We start from the raw sequence: 24268 nt of genomic DNA, 5'->3' as shown, positions 1-24268 counted from the left end.
TTGCTTCCTTTTCGATTTCGCGGAAATGTGGACATTGCATAGTCATTAAACAGATTAATCGCTCGCGCTGCTCAACCCTTATTGGGATGGTGCTTTTCTATTGAATTTTGACTGACTCAGACACGGACTAAATACACTGGATATGCTGAACAGAACAGGCAACAGGTGAATACAATCAGGAATTAACATGAGGTAACGAGGTGGGTGTGGCACACACGAGGATCGGACGGAGCTGGGCGTGACAATCAGTGTAATGTTTTTGTATAAAAAGGCAAGGTTAGGGGGTGTCGAAAAACGGATGAATCTGTTTTCTGTTATTTCTTATGGGAAAAAAAGATTCTGTGTTTGTCGGATTCGAATTACCGATGAACTCCAGGGTTCTACTGTAGTATATTATAGTAATCATAATGTTCAAAATGTAAAACAATTAACTAGAAATGGTTTTGGTTAGGTGTTTTTTTCTTCAGATCTTAATCATTAAATACACTTTTTTCAGGACATAGCTTACTGAAAATGAGAAAAATGTCTGAATAGTCTTTGAAACAAAACACATTCACATAAGTCTGACAATTTTATAGACAGTGGAAGATTTTTATGCAAAAAAGAAGCTGGTCAGCATGTTCAGGTGTGAGACAACTTCGTTGTGCCATAATCATATATCCTACTGTAGAAAAAGCCCTCTCAGGAGGCATGTTATTTCCAGGGGTGCAAAAGCAGGACTTTGTTACATGACACTGAAGGGGGATATAGCACCTCATGTGATCTCCACCAATTCAGTGGATTTTCTGAGAGTGGAACAGGTTTCTCTTCCCAGTATCTGGACTGTTCTTCATAGGTCCCTACAGTGGCACCTGTAAGCAGCTGCACAGGACACTTTTAACTATTTTGATGGAGTGATGACATCAGCTTCATGAGAACTAATGCAGTTGTTCTCCTGCTTTCCAACAGAAGAACATTCAAACACTGCTGCTAAGAGATAATGCAAATTACTTATCTCAAGTCAGCTCAGGCATCTGACTGAATCGTAACAAACAACATTTTAAAAAATCATTCATATTGAGATAATAATTATTCCTAAAAGTCTGCTTACATCAACTGCATACACTTAATCCAAACTAGCAATTTCAGTTATATGTCTTGAAAAGGTGACCTTACAGTCCTTATTAGGAAAGAAAGGCAGTGTCTTCAAATGAGGCTCTAGAGATGATTCTACATAGTTTCTTCTTGAAGTCTGCATATCTATAAATTCACATGGGAACATTCAACATTTAACCCAAATTGTCCTGCCCCGATCGTCCGCTCCTTCTGTGTGCCACGCCCCCTCATTAACCCCGTGTGGATTCCCTGTGTTCACCAGCTGTTTCTGATTATCTTTCATCCACCTGTATTTAAGTCTGCATTAGGTATGTTTTCCCCAGTCCGGTCATTGAAGTTTCACCTCAGTCTTGTGGCTTGCCTTTTGTGTTCTTACAATAAATCCCTCATTCCCTGCTTCCTCGCCACCCTGCTTCTGTTTCTCCGGTCGGCGTGCGTGACACAAATCACACACCTTCAATTAAACAACCTGTATCAGAAGCTGATTTTTTTATTATACCAAGTCTGAATATAATTAAATATTAAGTGAATAAAAACAGAGCATACCTCATCATTAAGTTTTCATGTACCGCTGATTTGAGCTTCTTTATTAATGCAGAGTCCTTGGCAGTCCCACACATCTCCTCTAATAGCTGACCCTGCAGAAGGTACAGTGAGACAGGGTGGGGACCTTCTTCAGGCATAGTGTGGCTGTATACATTGGCTTTAGAGTTTTCACCACATTTTGTGCCACTGTTTTGTCATCGTCCGTGAGGGTGATGAGGGTTCAGTATGTGGTGTCACGTCCCTGTCTAGGGTCAGGGCAAGTGACAAAAGGGTCATGTCACGCCAACAACTAACCGAACAAAACATGCCCAATCTCCCCGGTCTGTTTATGCTTCTAATGATTTTATTCACCCGAAGAACTCGGTTAACAAAGCGAGCAGCATCACGGGTCGTAGCAACAACCAGACAACCGACAACTACGGGCAACAAAAAAAAACAAAGGCTGCAGGGCTCCAAGACTTCTCCATCCAGCAAGCTGGGCTCGCTTTTAAAAGCACCGCGCCCGCTGGACGGCCAACCGGAACACCCGGGACGACAGGCGGGGCCATCGATCCCCCAATCTGGTCCCGACGCGTCTGCCTGTTCGAAGGGAAAGAAAAAAAAAAGAACACAGGCAATGAGCCCAGAGCACCCCCACAACTCGTCCCAAATCATGCAAGACGTAACACCCCCACCACCAAATTACAGCATCCTATGCAAACTGGCTCAGTTCAGACATCTTCGCGGCGCGAGATAACGCATCCGCCAAAACATTATCGGTGCCTCGCTTATATCTTATCTCCAAATTAAATCCCTGGAGATACAGTGACCATCGCATGATGCGTTGATTGGCATTACTCATTCGGGATAAAAACGTTAATGGATTATGATCCGTAAAAACCAAGACAAGAAGCGAGGTAGAGCCCACATACACCTCAAAATACTGCAGTGCAAGCAACAAAGCCAATGTCTCCTTCTCGATGGTGCTGTAATTCTTCTGATGTTTTAAGAACTTCTTTGAGAAGTACGAAATAGGGTGGTCTATGCCACCACTATTCTCTTGTAGGAGCACAGCACCGGCTCCAGTGGCACTGGCATCTACTTCCAGCTTGAATGGGCATTGAAAATCGGGAGCTGAAAGAACAGGGGCACTACACAGAATAGCTTTAACACCATCAAAAGCAATCCTTAGTCCACTCAAAAGTGCGAGATTCACCAAGCAAGTTCGTAAGGGGTAAAACCACATTAGAGAAATTTCTACAAAACCCGCGATAGTATCCAGCCATCCCCAAAAACCTACTGTCGGGGAGAGTGATCAGCCCCCCCCCCCCCCGGCTGCCAGCCCACAGAGTATGAGACACGCGCTGTTTTACTTGCTGCAAGGGTAACCACACCACAGTGTGAGCTACAAGGGTGTGGCTCCTCCACAGGGTTTATTTATACTATAAGGTAAACATACTGATCAGGTTACATTGTGGGAGTGAACAACATTTGGAATGGGATGGAAGCAATGGGAATATGGGAGTGGAAACAGGAACAACAGAACGTGTCAGAGGTGGGCTCGTCTGCTGCACGTGGTGGAAAATTACTGTTAAGCATTTATACAGTTGCTACATGGAACAAGTTATGCATTCTTCAGAATACACGTGAGTGATAATATATACAGTTATGCATTCTTCAGAATACACGTGAGTGATAATATATATACAATTTCAACCCAACAGTCCCTCCTGTTTATCATGAACCGTGTATTCGACATCCGCCATCCACATCCTGTCTAAACATTTTCTGTGGGCAGCATCACTAAACAACGGTGTCATCATGTTCTTCGTCAGCGAGGAACTCTTGTTGGCTCAGGGCAGTGTATGCTACAACAAAAGAATTAACAACCATTCTGCTAATCACAGCTTTACAACATGGTATAATGCAAATGGAAAGAACACAAAGAAAAATCAAACATGTGATAACCATTATTACAAGAAATTTGAATAGTCCTAAGCAATACTCAATGGTTTCCAGGCGTAAAGTGTTCTTTGCTACCCCGACCCAGGGGAACAGTGATAATAAAACCTTCTGGTCTGTGGACAAATGTTTGAACTCTGGGGGCACATCAGTTCCCCACACGCTGTCATGTGGCCGTAGGGCTGGCGTGGTAGAACGTCGTCTGCGAGTGGAACCTGAAACAGAACTGGTTGATACAAGGTATGGTTTGAAATGAAGATGGGCGTGCAAATATTGTGGGACCTTCCGCATGTATGGGCATATGTGAGCATATGTAACAGTTGGAAACATTGGACTTCGTAACTGTGTCGTGTACGTAGCGATACCAATAATTCTGCATATAGGGATGTGAGTGGTTAGTTGTAAGAGGTCTCAAGTGGGAGCCATCGTGCGTCCACCTGGGGGCGCGGCGAGTGTTATCCGATGCCGACCTCGTCCACAAGAGCACTCTGCCGACTACAGTCAGGGGGACCAGAAACCATTTCACAAGGAACCGCTTACAGTGAGCCATTCTAAAAGTGAGTGCAGATCAGTTGGTTTCTTCACCGGGTTGAGACATCGGCACCCTATTGGTTACCGCGCCTTTGTAGCGGACTTCCACTGCTACTCCGTCGGTTGTACTGGCTCCTGTAGGGGTTTAATGAGCTTGCAGTGACTCCTGTGAATCCACGATGGCCGCTCCGCTATCTTCACGGCTGTCGGGGTCGTGAGGAGCACTTGATACGGCCCGTCCCACCTGGGAGAGCTCCAGTCCTTCCGAAGGAGGACTTTGACGAGAACCCAATCTCCTGGTTTGAGGTTGTCCTGTAATACAGAAGCAGAATTTACTGGCAGACTACTGGGTCTTTGTAATTCTTGAGTGCGCAGTAGTTTGCTCATCCAATCTGCAAGTGTTGTTTCCCTGTGCACCTTTGTTATGTCACTCATCTCTGTAGCTAGGGGAAAAGGCCTACCATGCACTATTTCGAATGGCGTAAGACCTGCTGGGGTTGGCGTGATTCTCATCCACAATTTTACCAGAGATAAGCATTCCGGCCATGGCCTCCCTGTCTCTTCCACTGTTTTTCTTAGCCTAGTTTTTATGGTACCGTTGGTTCTTTCCACTAATCCTGCACTCTGAGGATGGTATGCGCAATGATTCTTTAGTTTAAATCCTAGCGCTTGTGAGCACAGGTCCATTGTTTGATTTACAAAATGGGTACCGTTATCCGATCTGATGGTTTGGGGAATGCCATATGTAGGGAAATAACATTTTGCCACCATTATCGCATCACAGTGTTTTACTGGGTATATTTCGACCCACTTCGAGAATGTATCAATTATTACCAAACAGTACTTTTTTCCCTGTGACCATGACAGCTCTATAAAGTCCATGTGAATGATTTGAAACGGGTGTTCTGCTACCGGAAACTGCCCTCTCTTTGGTCTGCCCTGGGAATTATGGTTACAACAGATGAGGCATGATCTACAAAAGTGTTTTGCATAATCAGAAAAATTTATAGTATAGAAATGTTGATGTATTATATGTACCATCCCTCCTGTTGAGACATGGGTATTCCCGTGGCTCACCAATGCCGCTGTTTTGTATAAATGTTTTGGAAGTGCGGGCTTATCGTCGATGTGGTAGATATCATTAATCTGGATTGCTCCTCTATTGAGCCAGGCTTTTACTTCTGAGAGCGGCGCATGTTTTTGAGAATCACATAGTATATCTGCGTCAATCAGTAGGAGATCCGTCATTTTCAATGTAGGTTGTTTCTGTGCTGCTGCCTTTGCTGTTGCATCTGCGAAACTATTTCCTACTGTAGCTAAGGTGGTGTCAGTTTGGTGGGCTCTACATTTACATAGTGCAAGAGCAGATGGTAGCTGTACGGCATCAAATAATCGTAATAACATGTTTGTGTGTGCTAGGGAGGTGCCCTGCGATGTTTTAAATCCCCTGTTCTTCCATACTTTGGAGTGATGGTGAACCGCTCCAAACACATATTGGCTGTCAGTGTATATCGTCAATGACCTGTCTTTGTACAATTCACATGCTCTGATGACAGCATACAATTCTGCCGCTTGGGCTGAACATGTCGGGGGAAGTGCATTAGCTTCAAGTACTTTATCAGTCAAAATTACAGCATAGCCAACCTTATTTCTCCCTGTACTGTCTTTTGACGCCGAACCATCAACAAATACAGTTACTGAGTTGGATAGTGGCGTTTGAGAAATATCATGTCTTGGTTTTGTTTGTTCCTCTACTGTGGCTTTGCATGAGTGTGATTCCCCATCCATAGCTGATGGGAGGAGGGTACTCGGGTTCAAAGGGCCACATCTCTGCAATGTGATATTTGGTTGTGAAAGTAGAAGTGAAACTAGAGTGAGGTGTCTAGCATGTGTCAGGAAGGGGAGTGGTGTCTGTAACAGTATCAATGAAACTGAGTGTGGAACTTTCAAAGTGAGTGGGTGACATAACACTAATTCTGCTGACATTTTTACAGCTTCGGCTGCTGCTGCACAGGCCTGTAGGCATTGGGGGAAACCTGCTGCAACCGCATCTAAGTGTTTGGAGTAAAATGCCAATGGTCTGTCTTTAGACCCGAAAGGCTGTGTCAATACGGCTTTCATGTAGCCTTGACTCACGTCAACACATAGGGTGAAGGGCCGTTTGTAGTCTGGCAGAGCCAATGTGGTGTTAGTTGCAGCATTAGTTTAAGGTTTGTGAATGCTGCTTCCCCTTCTCTGGTCCACTCAATTTTGTCCCTTAGGGCCATGTCTTTCCCGTATATTAGGGATTGTAAGGGTTGGACCAAGGCTGCATAATCTGGGAGCCATGCCCTGCAGTAGTTGCAGAGTCCTAAAAAGGACATCATCTGTTGCTTCGTGTGTGGTTTGGGTGCTTCCTGGATTGCCTTTTTTCTGGATTCTAGCAGTGAACTACCATACTGGGAGAGTCTATGTCCTAGATACACTACTTCAGTCCGGCAGTATTGTAATTTCTGTTTTGATGCCTTATGCCCGGTTTCATACAGATGCCTTAATACTGCTAGTGTAGCTTCTTTACAGTGTTGTTCTGTGTCTGAGGCTATCAGTCGTCCACGTATTGTCATGGTTGCGGGCATCTCGGGCATGGGAACGGGAACGGGGCATGATGCACAAATAAGGGGCGGACGACCCACTTGCGGCTCCAGGAACAATAGAGGGGTTTATTCAACAAAGACAACAAAAACACAAGAAAACCAAAAAGACCACGAGGGGTCAAAACTAAAACAGGGAGGAATTTACTAGACTAAAACACACAAAGAAAACTAACTAGCACAACACTAAGGTAAACTACAATCAAGGGAAAACCAGAGACAAGACTAGACAAGGGCATAGATGACTTAGACAAACCATAGACGAGGGTAGACCTCAGAGACAATTGTCCAGACACAACGCGATGAACCAGCCGGGGAACAGAACAAAGGCAGGAACTAATATACTACAGGGGTAATGACTAACACAGGGCAGGTGAGGCTGATTAACAAAGACTAGGGAAACAGGACACAGGTGAAACCAATTAACTCACAGAAACTAACAATCAGGGAAACTAAGAACTAACCAAGAATGCATATAATCAACACTAGGGAAGTACATAGGAATAACACAGGCAGGGGAACAAGAAACAAAACCAAAACCGATTACTAAATCAGACACCAGGGTTTAACAAGCACAACGGAAAAGAACCAGGGAGCTAAATACAAAAAACAGAGAAGGCGGGATTCGAACACAAGACAAGAGGGAACTCAGGACCGAGGGGCAAACAGACAGCACATGCTAAATACATTGAGCAACGAGACCAGACAAGTGACAGGGGAGAAACAAGGACTGACGTATGGACGGGATGACCAGGACCACCTGCTGGTCAAACGGGGAAGGGGCACGGAAGGACCACAGCGGGAGGCCGACCCTGGCACGTATAGTAACACCTGACTATGGGCTGGCGTGGGACATGTGCTCATTGAGTGCCTGAGGGCCATGGTGTACACATGTGGACTTTCTGAGAACCCTTGTGGGAGTCTGGTATATGTATACTTTTGTCCCCTATAGGTAAAACCAAACAAATGTTGTGACTCTGGATGTAGGGGTACTGAGAAGAACGCATTGCTCAGATCCACTACCGAAAAATATTTTTTGTCTGGTGTCAATGAATTGAGTAGGAGATGGGGGTTTGGGACATCTGGTGCTGCATGTTGCACGATGTCATTGATTAGTCTCAGATCCTGCACCATTCTCCATTTACCCGTATTCGCTTTTTGCACTGGGAAAATAGGGGTGTTACACGTGGACTCTGGCGCCCCTCTCAGTATCCCCGATGCCAGCATGTCCTGCACCACTGGGGCTATGCCTTGTTCAGCCTCAGGCTTTAATGGGTACTGACATACCACTGGCCGGTAATCTGATCTCAGGGTCACTTTGTAAGGAGGGAACCCTTTAATCAATCCTACATTCGTAGGGGAATTGGACCACAATCCCTCAGGGATGTGGCCCAGTTCTGGGTCCTCCATTGCCTTGGCTGATAATAGATCTTGTCATTCAGGTTCGTCTAAATGTGTCACAGGTGTGACTGTAATTCTCCATCCGAGGGGGAACCTCCAAACCCCTGTGCTTCTATCATGTTTCCAATCTGAATTTGGGTCTGGCTGATAATATGCAGATCTGTGAGAGGCATCTTCCACGAAATACCTGAGATCTTGCCATCTACCCTGGGGTGGCTTTGATAACGACACATGGGGCACCTTTTCCCTAAATAAATTTTGTTGTTTAGGACCCAATAACACTGAGGCTGCAGCGTAGCCAGTCGTGGGATTAACATACAGATACTGCAATGTGACCTGGGGTGGTCCCATAGCGTGAAACTGCCGATCATATCGGTAGTCGGGGCCAAGTGTGGGTTTGTACCACATGGTCACATGAAGGCCATCGTCGGGCATAAATTGGACCTTATCTGCTCCCTGCTTTACTCTAATTTTCCTTAGCAATTCCCGAGCTTGTGGTGTTTGGCCTAGGTCTAGAGACCAGTAATACTCCGGAACTGACGACCCATGGACTACTAGAGCATGCCTGTCTATTATTGCTTTCATGCCTGTGGTCGTGGCAACAATGCTTATGCCCATCTGAACCATAAGGTCTCTTCCTAGTAAATTTACTGGGCATGACGGGCTCACCAGAACTTGGACCTCACACTCTGTCCCTGTCTCTTCATCTCTTACCGTTATGGGATTAGTTAATTGATGGGTCTCAGATTGCCCTCCGGCCGTTCTCACATATACTGTTGAGGTAGAGAACGTTGCTTTTGGCGGAATTGTAGTTAATACTGTTCTACAGGCTCCCGTGTCACATAAACAATCATATGTCTTTCCATTTATAATAAACTGCCGCCGAGGCAGTTCTGCAGGCTGTTTAAGCGCTATCAGCTGGCACACCGCTTGAAGGTCAACCTCCTCCTCCTCTCTATCTAGTGGGGGCCCTAGCGGGGGTGGAGGAGATGGTGCCTGCGGTTTCTCAGCTCGGCGTCACAGCCGCTGATCATTTTCTGTCGAGTGTGGGTTATTTACGCGCTTAGTTCTACACTGCCTAGCTATATGACCTGGTTTTCCACACTTCCAGCAGTTGTTATCATACTGAGGCGAGTTTTCTGGCCTACCACCTCGTCCTCGACCTCTACCTCTACCTCCTCGGCCTCTGTAACCGCCCCTGCCCTGGGGGCTTGAATAGACTACTGCGATTGTATCGCCAGAGGCTGCGAAGGTCGCTTCTCCCTTTTGTTTTTGTGCCTTTTGTGCGTGCTGGGCATACTCTATAGCTTGCTGCACTGAGCCTGTATTCTGATGGACCCAATGTTTATTTATATACCGTTTAAGTTCAGGGCTTAGGCCAACAAGGAATGCCCTTTTTAATTGTTGTTGGTATACTCCGGCCTCATCACTATCTGGGGGAATGCCTGAATTGCTTCTGAAAACTGGTCTCAATCTGTCCAGGAAGTCTTCTGGCTCTTCCCCTTCTTTCTGTCTGCATTGTGAGATTTTACCGTAATCTGCTTTCCTTAAAATTCTTTCTCTGACTCTTTCCTCTAGCTGCCTTAGGCTGTGTCTCAGGGCGGTTGAATCATGCGGAAGAGGTGTTCCGTCATGCGCATGCCCTGTGAAATCTCCTGCAACTCTGCCCCATTTGTGATTAAACAGTTGCCTCAGGCACTGGAACATTTCTCTCCCATTTAGGTGGAAGCTGCCTTGAAATTCTAACACCGCTTCCCAAAATTCTCCTATACCTTCCTCAACAGGGGGAATCCCTTTTAAAGCAGCTGACCTATCCTCTGCTGTCCAGGGTCTGTACACTAACATTGTTTCGGGACCTGTTCCGTCCTGCCCCCTATCAGGATTCGCGACTTCCACCATGGGGCATTGGAACTCTAGGGTTGATGCCCCATCTTCGCTACTGGGGTGGAATTTAGTTTTGCATGACTCTAAGTCTTTCACTGGATACAGTGAAAGATCCTTGCTTCGGGTCATCATTGGATGGAAAGGAGATTCTGGTGCCAATGGCGCTACTGGAGCAGAACGGGGTGTTGGCGCTTTAGGCGCTGCTGTCGGCTTGGTTTTTGATACTACCTCCGGTATCAGCTGCGACAGCGGAGGAGCGGTAGGTGTTTCCTGTCTATGTGGGGTCTTTGCTGCACTTTCCTCATCAGGAGTGACTAGTGCTACGGCTGCAAGTTTTTCTTTCCTTTTTCCTTTCTTTTCCTGTCTAGTTGCGTCTCTTAATTTACTTTGTTCCAACCATTTTTCTGACAGCCTGTACTCCTTCTTCCGTCTGTCCAACTTTCTGCTATTCTTAGTGCGCAGCATTTCTAGTTTTAAATCGCTCTGTAGCTTGAGAAGGTCTGTCGTACGGAGGCTTCCTCCAAACCCGTGCTTTCTTCTCCACCTTTGATTACTTATAGTCCCTGCTCCTCCTATATATCCTTCCATAAACTTTTCATCTCCCTCTAAGGATGGCTGTTTACTTTGCCCCTTCCCGATCCTTTTACTTGTCTATTGTTATTACTACAAGGGTCCTGAGCAGAAATTCTCTGGCACGAGATTAGGGAGAGGACACTAACACGGCCTTCTACTGCACACTATCTGTGCAGCGGTGTCAGTTTTCAGGGGAGGAACCCGTCCTTGATCTCCCAATCACCAGTACGTCTTTGACTGTCATAGACTATTTCCTTACGGCGAAATACACTCACCTAAAGGATTATTAGGAACACCATACTAATATGGTGTTTGACCCCCTTTCGCCTTCAGAACTGCCTTAATTCTACGTGGCATTGATTCAACAAGGTGCTGAAAGCATTCTTTAGAAATGTTGGCCCATATTGATAGGATAGCATCTTACAATTGATGGAGATTTGTGGGATGCACATCCAGGGCACGAAGCTCCCGTTCCACCACATCCCAAAGATGCTCTATTGGGTTGAGATCTGGTGACTGTGGGGGCCATTTTAGTACAGTGAACTCATTGTCATGTTCAAGAAACCAATTTGAAATGATTCGAGCTTTGTGACATGGTGCATTATCCTGCTGGAAGTAGCCATCAGAGGATGGGTACATGGTGGTCATAAAGGGATGGACATGGTCAGAAACAATGCTCAGGTAGGCCGTGGCATTTAAACGATGCCCAATTGGCACTAAGGGGCCTAAAGTGTGCCAAGAAAACATCCCCCACACCATTACACCACCACCACCAGCCTGCACAGTGGTAACAAGGCATGATGGATCCATGTTCTCATTCTGTTTACGCCAAATTCTGACTCTACCATTTGAATGTCTCAACAGAAATCGAGACTCATCAGACCAGGCAACATTTTTCCAGTCTTCAACTGTCCAATTTTGGTGAGCTCGTGCAAATTGTAGCCTCTTTTTCCTATTTGTCGTGGAGATGAGTGGTACCCGGTGGGGTTTTCTGCTGTTGTAGCCCATCCGCCTCAAGGTTGTGCGTGTTGTGGCTTCACAAATGCTTTGCTGCATACCTCGGTTGTAACGAGTGGTTATTTCAGTCAAAGTTGCTCTTCTATCAGCTTGAATCAGTCGGCCCATTCTCCTCTGACCTCTAGCATCAACAAGGCATTTTCCTCCACAGGACTGCCGCATACTGGATGTTTTTCCCTTTGCACACCATTCTTTGTAAACCCTAGAAATGGTTGTGCGTGAAAATCCCAGTAACTGAGCAGATTGTGAAATACTCAGACCGGCCCGTCTGGCACCAACAACCATGCCACGCTCAAAATTGCTTAAATCACCTTTCTTTCCCATTCTGACATTCAGTTTGGAGTTCAGGAGATTGTCTTGAACAGGACCACACCCCTAAATGCATTGAAGCAACTGCCATGTGATTGGTTGATTAGATAATTGCATTAATGAGAACTTGAACAAGTCTTCCTAATAATCCTTTAGGTGAGTGTATAACCAAACGTCTCACCTCTGGGGGTCAGTCACGACGATCGGGGTCCGTCAGGCATCACCAGTCGTCGAGCGCAGTTCTAACCACCGGCCTGGTCACGAATTCACGTTCCAGGACTTTCTCGACCCGTCCTAGATGAGTGGCTGTACAGACTTCGGTGTCGCTCCTCTCGGCGCCCCGGTGATGTCCTCAGGATTCCCGATCCGCACGGATCACTGGTTTGTGAATCCGGCTCGAGGGACCAAGATTTATGCCGGGGAGAGTGATCAGCCCCCCCTGGCTGCCGGCCTACAGAGTATGAGACACGCGCTGTTTTACTTGCTGCAAGGGTAACTACACCACAGTGTGAGCTACAAGGGTGTGGCTCCTCGACAGGGTTTATTTATACTATAAGGTAAACATACTGATCAGGTTACATTGTGGGTGTGAACAACATTTGGAATGGGATGGAAGCAATGGGAATATGGGAGTGGAAACAGGAACAACAGAACGTGTCAGAGGTGGGCTCGTCTGCTGCACGTGGTGGAAAATTACTGTTAAGCATTTACACAGTTGCTACATGGAACAAGTTATGCATTCTTCAGAATACACGTGAGTGATAATATATACAGTTATGCATTCTTCAGAATACACGTGAGTGATAATATATATACAATTTCAACCCAACACCTACGGAGTTCTCTTTTTGTAGTAGGAACTACAAAATCAGCCACAGCCTGGATTTTAGCTGAAACAGGGTGAATGTGAAAAGAACAGACTAGGAATTTGACCTAATGTAATATTCCAAGAAAATTGACAATTCTTTTAGAATGAAATGTTGGAGAATATAAAATTGTATTGTGACTAGAGCTGCAAAAACCCAGTGTTGCCCTGGTTCTCAATTTTTTGAATCGTTGAAGTTTCTTTTCCCAATACCTTGGCCCTCTTTGTTAATGACAAAGTCCTTAATCATTGATAGGATTCATTGTCTTTTTGTTTTTCCACCTTCCACATAACATTGTGAACGATTTACTCTTCCACAGATTATTTAGTATCTTATTCTCTCTTCTCTCTTTGCATGCACCCATAGTGAGAGACAGGGTCTAGAACCAGTATGCATTTCCTTGGGACATCAGCAGACCCTTTGGGCCTTGGATACCAAGGGAGACTTGTGGTTTAGGACTGGGATTTCTACAAAAAAACCCAAAGGATCAGATGAACACTGGTGGCAGGTAAGGGTGCAGAGATATCCAAGCATTTTTTGACTGCTGTGTCACAAGTTTCTGAAATGAATCTGGGGAATACATATGGGTTTGGGACTGGTCCACCGTCACCAATGCTTTGCTTGTTAAGATGATAATTCAGAAACCATTGGATGGATCTTTTGCAAACTTTGCAAAGGCATTATATGGGTATTGAACTGGAACTGCTTAACTTCTGAGATGGATTGCTAGTTTTGTTACTTGATCCTGTTAGGAGTAGCCTGGATAACTCAAAAAGTTCTTGACAGATCATTTACTGGCTTTGCAGAGACAAAATTGAAGGAACACTGCTTAGCAATGGGAAGGGTGAAAGCAGATGACATTCCACCTTGTGAATGTGATAAGTCAAAAAGTGGATCATACTACTGCTTCAGAAACATTATATGGGTATAGATCTACACCTGAATCCATTTTCAGTCAAAATGCCTCACAGATGAGGCGGTGGCACTGTGTGACAGCAAAGAATGGAAACAAGAGCTATAGAAGGCATTAATCTGGTGAAGACAGCAACTCTTACAGTATTTTAAAGACATTTATATATCTTCAGGCAATTGATTTCATTAGCATGATAACTGAAAAAGTATTTGACAGATTTTCTCATCCTTTGTAGTCATGCACCTGATGAAATTTTAAGACAAATTGCAAAATTGAACCATTGCAAAAGCAAAGCGGAGAATTAATTAAATATGAGGCTTATCATTGCGCGCAAGATAACTCTTTCTCTTATTATTATTACTCTACTATATTTGATCTTCAAAAGGATCCTTTTACCACTTCACAAAAATATTAAATGGATGAAAATCCACACTTGAATATCTTCCTCATAATTGACCCCAAATCAGCCCAAAACTGGAACTACACAGCTGAGTGCAGCTGAGGGTGAAACTGAAAGCTGCAGCTGCCATGTTAATCACTGAAAGGTGATCAGAGTGCATAATGGATATTTAAGTCATGTTTGCATTTCAGTTTCATATCACAGTGGCTTTTTCTTCCAGGCCATGGATTTTACTTATCTCTTACCATTGTAACACTGTAACAGTTCAACCATTTACTTAGGGTTTGTATTTCAACTGTATCATTTGGCTTTATTTCTTTTAGGTTAGCATCACAGATTATGTTGTATTTGACCAGAGCAGCCTATTGCAGACATTGATCCAAGCAACTCACAGTGTAGCCACAGCCACTAAGGCACCTGTGGAGAAAGTTGCAGACCGCCTGCGGGTGGCATTCTGGTCCCAGCAACCCCAGTGCCAGCTTAATTTGGTCAGTGCCAGCAGCAGTGGAATATGGATTGCCTCTAGCAGGAATGACCTTCATGTGGCCAGAGGAAATCTCATTGGTAAGGACATTAATTAATTTACCATTTCATAAATGCAATTTAATATCAGGATGAATAACATTTTCAGTGCTTCTACTTTATCTTTTAATTTAACTTATTTGTATTATAAATTATAGTACAGTAAAATCCTATTATAGTGGACTCGCTTATAACAGAATATCGTCTACAACGGACGAGGTCCGCTGGTCCTGGCCGTGTGCCTAATTAAGAACGTGCAGAAAAAGCATCGGATATAGCGTACTCACATATAACAGAATTTTGGTTATAACAGACAAACAATTTGGCCCCCAGGGCCGCTTTTAGCTGTAGTCTTGTTCGGCTATAACGGACATGCAGGCTCGGCCTACAAGGCGGTGATATCCAGCACAGATTCATAGTCGGGATTATTAATAGTCATGCATCTGGTCAGGTAAAGTTGGATTACTACATGTACAATTTAATAATCTATACCACAAGTGTGTCTGCTGGGGTGTGGCATGAGTAAATGGTGTCCTGTAGCTGTGTTCTGTGCATACACAAACTCTGGATATAATGGACTTTGGATATAACGGACTGTTTTGCCAGGTCCTTTGAAGTCCGTTACAACTGGATTTTACTGTACATGTGTTTTAAGGTGTACAATCAGGGATTGACAAGTACGCAATCGATTGTTGTAGCAGCATGAATGCGTACGTATTTTATGTGCATTTGCTCCAATATAACAAGAAATTATTGTGCATTTTAACCTCTAACCCGCAAATGAAGTACAAATTAACATATAAAGGTTAAAATGCATGATAATTTCTTGTCATATCGGCGCAAATGCACATAAAATACGTACGCATTCACGCTGTTACAACAATCGATTGCCGCATATATCGCTTTTAAAGGTGAATGCGTACTTGCTTACCAGTTACTGTATGTCAATACCCGTGTATAATTATGTTTTCATTCATATCCAGTACAACTCATAATCATCAACATTTCAATGAATGTTTGTCTGAAAAGCAATTTTTGACAATATTACTTTTGTTAATTTAGTGTTGCTTGTATTTTGGAAAAACAAGTTGTAAACAAAACTACCAAATTTTAATTCAGTCTAAAGTATGAAATAAGTACCCCCAAAGTTATACATGCTAAGAAAGAGAAGGGGGTTAATTTCCTTTATAGTTTCTGTTGTGACAAATAATGAGGTGTACCATCTCTGTTTCATTTCTCAGGGACTTTCTGGAAAAGTGTGCTCCCAAGAGGAACAGCTTCAACTACCAAGTGGGCCTTTGTTTTGGCCTCAGCTTCTTCAACAAAAGAAGGTAGGCAAATTCTGAATATACTTGTCATGAGTAGCTGGTGACACTGTCTTACAGCTTTCATACTCCTACAGGGAATTTTCTGTGGCTGGGGCAGAATAGGAAGGACCTATTGTGTATGTGGGACCGGGATATTCAGCTGCGCCCCTCTACTGTACAACTGCCCACTGAGATGGAGATGTTGCAACTCTCTGCGTGTCATGATGCTTTGTGGGGCATAGACATTTATGGCAGAATTCACATCCGGACCCTGTCTACAAGCTGCCCCACTGGCATGTATTGGACGTTGCTTGACCTTAGTCAGCTTGGTGAGTGGGGTTTTTCTCCATATATTTTCTGGTTTCCAGCATGAAGAAGAGATGAGATAATGTAAAAAACGTTGACATGATTTTGAACAGGTCTCTACCCCCACTGAAATTTGTATCTGTGGGTTAGACATTTTTGTTTAAACATCATAGCATAGTGGCTTTGTGGATAACATTGTAGCACGGTGGCTTTGTGGATAGCATCTTAGCACAGTGGGTTTGTGGATTACATTGTAGCATGGTGGCTTTGTGGATAATATCATAGCACGGTGGCTGTGTGGATTACATCATAGCACAGTGTCTGTGGATTACATCGTAGCATGGTGGCTTTGTGGATAACTTCACAGTAAGATGGCTTTGTGGATAACTTTGTAGTAAGGTGGCTTTATGGATAATATCAAGCATGGTGGCTTTGTGGATAATATCGTAACACGATGGCTTTGTGGATAATATCGTAGCACAGTGGCTTTATGGATAATATCATAGCATGGTGGCTTTGTGGATAACATTGCAGCATGTTGGCTTTGTGAAAAACATGGTAACCCTATGGGTTTGATTGCTATCTGGGCTCTCAGTTTGTGATACTTGCATGTTGTCTTTGTGCTTATGTGGATTTCCATTGAATACATAGGTTTTCTGTCACAGTCCAAAGACAGGGAATTAGGTTAACTGGTGAGGACATATAGATGGATGGATGTTTGCATAAACAGGATATCATAGCATGATAACAAAATATATAATATATACAGTATATACTTAATTTTTTTCCAAAAATGGAAATCTTGTTTTACAATATATTTCAGCTCCAGAGCATGAAGGCAGAGGCAGTGTAGCAGTGAACATGCCCAAAATGTGTTTATCAATAGAATGCTTTCTTTTGCATGTAAATAAATAAATATTCATTACCAGCCAAGAGTGGGAATACAGCTACTTCAAACTATAATTATATATGGATTAACTCGTACAACTTATATAGCAGTGAAAGTGGTGGAAGTTGGCTTGGAACTGACGAGTTACAATAAATTTGAAATCAATTTCTTGTAAGATAGGCAGAATTAGAGAGTGCATCAGTTCTCCATATGTGGTTCCCACTGTCAAGCATGGAGGTAGCTTAACAATCTCAACCAGCGTGGCTATCACAGCATACTTCAAACCCATGCTAATTAACTAATTAATTTGATTATGGTTGCTGTTGAGTCCTGCATTTAGCAAGATAATGATCCAGAACACACCACAAAATTAAGAATGATCCAGTGAAGATGGAAGGTGACCTGATCTGCACAGTTTCCAGACCTCCATTCCGTATAACTTATATAGGACAAACTGGACAGAAGAGGCAAAGCAGTGTAACCCACAAGCAGCCTACATCTCTGGGATGTCATCTGGGATCATCTCTTCTTGTATGTTTTTCATTTTCAACTTATTACGGAAAGATTTATGATGAATACAATGAACATAATGAAAAACACAGTATCCAGCAAATGTAGTCAGACTTTGACTGGTACTGCACTCCTTCCTTTTTGGACATTCAGATAATTTTACTATATTACAGGTCAGAAATGCAAATATGGTAGCTATATGTGCATTCACACAAAAAAGTAGGCTTATGATGCCATCAGTTAATTAGCATGGCTTGTCTCCATTGTCTTGTTGACAAACTGCAGTGCTTATATTAGAAATGACCAGAGCAGCCTATTGCAGACATTGATCCAAGCAACTCACAGTGTAGCCACAGCCACTAAGGCACCTGTGGAGAAAGTTGCAGACCGCCTGCGGGTGGCATTCTGGTCCCAGCAACCCCAGTGCCAGCTTAATTTGGTCAGTGCCAGCAGCAGTGGAATATGGATTGCCTAAATTAAGAGGGATAAGTGCTAGTCATGAAATATTCATAAAAAGACTCTGCCCATCATATTAGAGAAACATCATATTCAAATTTCAGAGTTGTGCCAATAATTTTCTTTTAGTGCTCTGACTGTCATCATGATCTGTGAAGCTAAAGCAAACAGTCAGAGTCCTTTTCATGAGTATTTAAACTTTTATTTTCAGACCTTAAGAATTTAATCTGGGCTGTGTGAAAGTCCTTAAATGTAAAAGTAGCTAATGTATGGAGCCACTTGGACACTTACAAAATTTGCATTTCTGCTTTTGTTTGGATATGTATTGTTAGGCTGCTCGATTATGGCAAGAATCATAATCACAATTATTTTGGGCAATATTAAGATCATGATTATTTAACATGATTACTCACTGACTGTAAATATCATGCATTTATTGAACTTAAAAAAAAACTTTTAAAAACAATAGATTTCTTTAAACTCTAAATATAATTCAGCTGAGAAACAAACAAAAAGGGGCTGGAAAGGGGTGTGCTGGATTTATTGCAGCAGAAAAAGGGAAAACATCATTGACAAAATTTGACACAACATAATTGTTTTATGTTGATTATATTGTTTTGATAACCTTTGGGAAGCCAAAAGTGTAATTAAAATTAAAATTTGATTAATTACCCAGCCCAAATGGTTTGTATATCTGTTGATTTCTGGCTTATATTGGAATGCACTGAAAATAATCCCCACAAATGACAGGTTCTGGAATTGCCCACCCAGTTAAGAATGGATTACACTTTCCAGTTAAGCACTTGGTAGAGTTCAAGTGCTGAGGGGTCTAAATCACAGTTGATAGAAAGGGGGAAATTAGCTGATGGATTCTTGTAGGTTCTAGTGTACTGTGTGTGTTCTGTAAGAGGAGCTCATTTGTTGGATAAAACATGAAACTTACATGTTTTTGTTGGATTTTCCCATCCTTACCTGCGGTCAAGGCCTTTGCATATATTTATCAGTGCATTTGCAGTACATGATTAGGATGGTGCTGTATAATAATTTAATTAAGAAGTTTCTGGAGGCCTTATGCATTTTCTATAGGGAACAATCTTTTAGGCATTTGGGTAGTTTTGGGTGATAATTGGATAGTTGTCAAGTGATACATAATAGCAGATGATTTCACAAAGATTCAGAATTTCATACTTTCAGTTGCATCCTTTCAAGATGAGTGTTTTGTTATGATGCAGACTAATACAATAATTAAGTATTTAGAGTTTATTGGCATAATAAGTTGTTGTTGTTTTAAGTAGTGTCTTAGTTGATTTGATAGAATATAAAAATGTATTTTAAATATAAAAAATGAAACCTATATTGTAATAAAGAGTATAATAAAGAATACTGTGACCCATGACCCGCACCAGGAAGAACAGATTAATCAGATGGATAAGGCAATGTTTTTTTTTTTGTATTATTCAAGGTGAATGTGGTACAGTACATAGTTATGAGCACAAGTGTAATACGAATAATATTTAGCAGTACTGGTACTAAGATCCTGGGTGTCTCAGTGTTTTGGTATTAAACAGAAACGCTTCCATTATTCCAAACTAATACACTATGTAAGCAAAATATATGAGTTTTAAATCAAAATGAAAGTAAACTATGTGTGTTGTTTAGTTGTGGACTTTGAAATTTATATGAGTACATGTATTTGTGGGATTTATTACATATGCCTCAGAACTCAAACTTAATCCGTTCAGAACTCCGGATCGAATCCTAAAAAGTTTGGGTTCTGATCGAATTTTCCCTACAATAAGTAGTGGAAAAACAAATAATTGGATCCCGGCCCCAAAAAATTACACCTAAATATGTTTTTTTTTTTAGCATTTAAACACAAAATGAACCGGATAAAACAAGAAGAGCGTATACTGTACTAAACACATCTAAGGACAGTTATCAAAACAGTACTTTGTAAATTAAGAAAATTAATGTATCCAAACAATGTGTAAAGTTAAAAAAAAAACAATGTGTCCTGCTCCAATCGTCCGCTCCTTCCGTGTGCCATGCCCCCTCCTTAACCCCGTGTGGAATCCCCGTGTGTTCAGCTGTTTCTGGTTGTTGTCATGAGTCCTCTGTATTTCGTCTGCGTTTCAGTTTGTTTCCCCAGTCCGGTCATTGTATTGTCCTTCTGCGTTTTGCCTGCCTTACCTGTAATTAAATCCCGTATTCCCTGATACCCTATCGTCTGCGCCTTTGTCTCCATTCCATCCCCACTCGGCATGACAATATTATTATAATTAAATGTATTAATGGTTTATTATTAATATTAAAATAATGAATAAGAAATCTTTATTTTAAAATGTATTTTATTATATAATAATAATTACTGTTACTATCATTGTCTAAATGTATTTTTACTATCTAAATATACACTCACCTAAAGAATTATTAGGAACACCATACTAATACGGTGTTTGACCCCCTTTCGCCTTCAGAACTGCCTTAATTCTACGTGGCATTGATTCAACAAGGTGCTGAAAGCATTCTTTAGAAATGTTGGCCCATATTGATAGGATAGCATCTTGCAGTTGATGGAGATTTGTGGGATGCACATCCAGGGCACGAAGCTCCCGTTCCACCACATCCCAAAGATGCTCTATTGGGTTGAGATCTGGTGACTGTGGGGGCCATTTTAGTACAGTGAACTCATTGTCATGTTCAAGAAACCAATTTGAAATGATTCGAGCTTTGTGACATGGTGCATTATCCTGCTGGAAGTAGCCATCAGAGGATGGGTACATGGTGGTCATAAAGGGATGGACATGGTCAGAAACAATGCTCAGGTAGGCCAGGGCATTTAAATGATGCCCAATTGGCACTAAGGGGCCTAAAGTGTGCCAAGAAAACATCCCCCACACCATTACACCACCACCACCAGCCTGCACAGTGGTAACAAGGCATGATGGATCCATGTTCTCATTCTGTTTACGCCAAATTCTGACTCTACCATTTGAATGTCTCAACAGAAATCGAGACTCATCAGACCAGGCAACATTTTTCTAGTCTTCAACTGTCCAATTTTGGTGAGCTCGTGCAAATTGTAGCCTCTTTTTCCTATTTGTAGTGGAGATGAGTGGTACCCGGTGGGGTCTTCTGCTGTTGTAGCCCATCTGCCTCAAGGTTGTGTGTGTTGTGGCTTCACAAATGCTTTGCTGCATACCTCGGTTGTAACGAGTGGTTATTTCAGTCAAAGGTGCTCTTCTATCAGCTTGAATCAGTCGGCCCATTCTCCTCTGACCTCTAGCATCAACAAGGCATTTTTGCCCACAGGACTGCCGCATACTGGATGTTTTTCCCTTTGCACACCATTCTTTGTAAACCCTAGAAATGGTTGTGCGTGAAAATCCCAGTAACTGAGCAGATTGTGAAATACTCAGACCGGCCCGTCTGGCACCAACAACCATGCCACGCTCAAAATTGCTTAAATCACCTTTCTTTCCCATTCTGACATTCAGTTTGGAGTTCAGGAGATTGTCTTGACCAGGACCACACCCCTAAATGCATTGAAGCAACTGCCATGTGATTGGTTGATTAGATAATTGCATTAATGAGAAATTGAACAGGTCTTCCTAATAATCCTTTAGGTGAGTGTATGTATTCAGCTTATGTAAACATGCACGATGCTATCACAGCGAATGCGAGGCAGAGACTGAAGCTTTACCCTTTGTTTCCGCTGAGAGACGTGCTGCTTGACTCTTTTCCCTGCGCGTACGAGTTATCTTAGGTCGGCGTTCAATTTTTTTCCGAACTGGTTCCGAAATTCGAGTTCTAATGAGTTAGGGAACTGAGGTACCACTGTATATAGTAACCAAGTTAGAGTATTTAGACTGCAATGTTTGTTTAGATTCTTTTTTTTTTTTGTCACTCTTGCTAAAATGTTGACTCATTTATCACTGTTGTAAACTGTCTAACATAATGTTTCCAAGTGCAATTTATTTCAAACTGAAAACTGGTATTTTGTGTTGCAGGGGATGTAAAGCTTGTTAGTGTTTCATGTGGAAGTCAGAATGTGTGGGCATGCGATGAGAATGGAAATGTGTATTTTCGAGTTGGCACACAGCCCCTTAACTCCAGCATGATGCTCCCAGCCTGGATCTGCATAGAACCCCCAGAACAGGTATGTGCATTCAGATGATTCTTTGTCCTTATCTGACAGTTCCATGCTGACAATTTCCACAAATTCAGGTTCTTCACAAAAATGTATGCATTAATTATTTGTTGTTGTCCACAACTGTGGAGTTAAGCAATTATTATCCTGCTTATGTATTTAAAAAAGCAAACAACCTGAGAAGAACAAGTTGGCTGTTACTTTGGCTGATGTTTTGCCACATAAAGTGGCAAAGGTGGGATTAGCAAGTTAACATTCCATCAGTTACAGTAGCTGTGTTGACATAAGATGTATTCCTTGAAGTAATTTCCATGCATTGGGGTCAAAATACAAAGAAAAACAAAGCAGTACAATTCACATTGATCTAAAGCCCCATTCAGACATGCACTGCCATCCAAAACTTGTCTAGACATTACCTGGAAGGTAATGAACACAAATGTTCAAATCAGTTGTACCTTAAAATTGACTTTACTTTGCTAACTCCCTAGAACAAATACTGGGTAATTTCCAATTGACCCCCATGTGTGAATGGAGCAGAGAGAATTCCAGAGAATTCATCTCAAGCAAGTGGGCGTGTTGGTGATGTTTCTATCATGTGACTGGTGCCAAAATGGAAGAATTCCGAAGTGTACTTTTTGTGTCCTGCCTCCTGCATGCTCTGACCAAGTGACACCCCTCGTCTAAACCAACCAGAGCATTTCTAGTAGGTGTGAAGGCATCTGACATGGACAGTGTCTGGTTGTGTGCCACATGTGTGACCATGTGTGTGCCACATGTGTGCAGTGACCAGTCTGGGTCCAGAATAAATGTTTGTTCATATACTGAGGCTTTGTACATATATAGTGTGCAATCACAAAACCAGTTGCCATCAGCCAATAGCATTCACTGACAGAAGCACCATAAGCCCACCCCCAAACTGCCAAAACCAGCCCCATGTCAAAATTCAAGCACAAAAATTTCAGTCAAGCACAGAGAGCAACTGCAGGTAATCCACTTGCCGTGTGAAGATAACTATCAAATTGAAAAGGTTAAAACATTTGACAAGGAAAAAAGTTTGAGTACCATATTATGATAAATGCACATGGAATTCTTTTTACTGTACACACGAATTTCACTTTTACGCTTGCAAGATATTTATGCACACAAAATGTTCAAGCTTACAGTTTGTATTTTTCACATTGCGTTTGAGTGCTCCGTAGTTTTGAGTTTAATGTGGTGCCATACTACATGCACTTTGCCGATGTGCATGTGTGGAAAGCATAGCTTCAGATCACACAGTGACCGCGGAGTGCAATATAGTGACAGAAAATTCAGTTGGAAAGGCGAAGCAAATCTGAAAAATATGGGCAAGGTGAAGCATTAATTCCCACTTGTGGGTAGGACGTGTGATAAAGAAAGCCCTTCACACTTTTGCAGTTTAGGGACAAACACTGGGGGTGACGTAAAAAGGGTAAAAAAACAAGGTAAATATGAGAAAACTTCTAATGTTTATTAGAAACTTTATTTCAGTAATATTCTAAATAATTTAGACTCAGGGAGATGAATCAAGTATTACCTTTCAAATGACACCGGGGGGTATTGCACGGAGTAGGATTACGGAAAAGTCTGACTTATTTCGACAAGACTTGCTCATTTAAGTGGGAGTTCTGTTCCATCAATGTGTCTTTAATGAATCCCTGCTGAGCTACCATGGTAATTTAGGAAAGTGAACAAGTCTGCTTCAGACCAGGTTAACTGTCTCACTTAGTTAAGCGTTGTTTCCGATGAAATTCTGTGCTCTCACTACTCAGATTTTAAGAATGAGGAAAACTCCATCAGCAGGCTAAATAAGTGGCAGCTGATCATCAACAACAGCGAAGCCAGAAATCATAGCGTGGGTGGGCCAGCAGAAAATCAGAACAATTTATTTGATGACAAAAGCACACTACAGAGGCAAACTACATACTTTTTAAATCAATTAATGACCTGTGGCATTACTAAGACCAATGAGAAAGAAAGATCTATTTGCCTTGCACCAGCACA

The 24268-nt window shown here is 42.5% G+C and overlaps 1 protein-coding gene across 2 annotated transcripts in view; it reads left to right on the top strand.

Annotated features, from left to right (window-relative positions):
* tecpr2 (tectonin beta-propeller repeat containing 2) overlaps nucleotides 1–24268 on the top strand; it is a 95465-nt gene that overhangs the window by 61202 nt on the left and 9995 nt on the right. For both annotated transcript variants that reach the window (XM_023799070.2, XM_023799071.2), the window contains 5 exons: nucleotides 13160–13301; nucleotides 14430–14670; nucleotides 15870–15959; nucleotides 16031–16264; nucleotides 22107–22255. In XM_023799070.2, coding sequence (XP_023654838.2) covers nucleotides 13160–13301; nucleotides 14430–14670; nucleotides 15870–15959; nucleotides 16031–16264; nucleotides 22107–22255 — 856 coding nt within the window. The remainder of the gene's footprint in view (nucleotides 1–13159; nucleotides 13302–14429; nucleotides 14671–15869; nucleotides 15960–16030; nucleotides 16265–22106; nucleotides 22256–24268) is intronic.

The sequence above is a fragment of the Paramormyrops kingsleyae genome, chromosome 14, assembly GCF_048594095.1.
Source record: "Paramormyrops kingsleyae isolate MSU_618 chromosome 14, PKINGS_0.4, whole genome shotgun sequence".
Classification (NCBI taxonomy): domain Eukaryota; kingdom Metazoa; phylum Chordata; class Actinopteri; order Osteoglossiformes; family Mormyridae; genus Paramormyrops; species Paramormyrops kingsleyae.
This window is presented reverse-complemented; position numbering and strand designations above follow the sequence as displayed.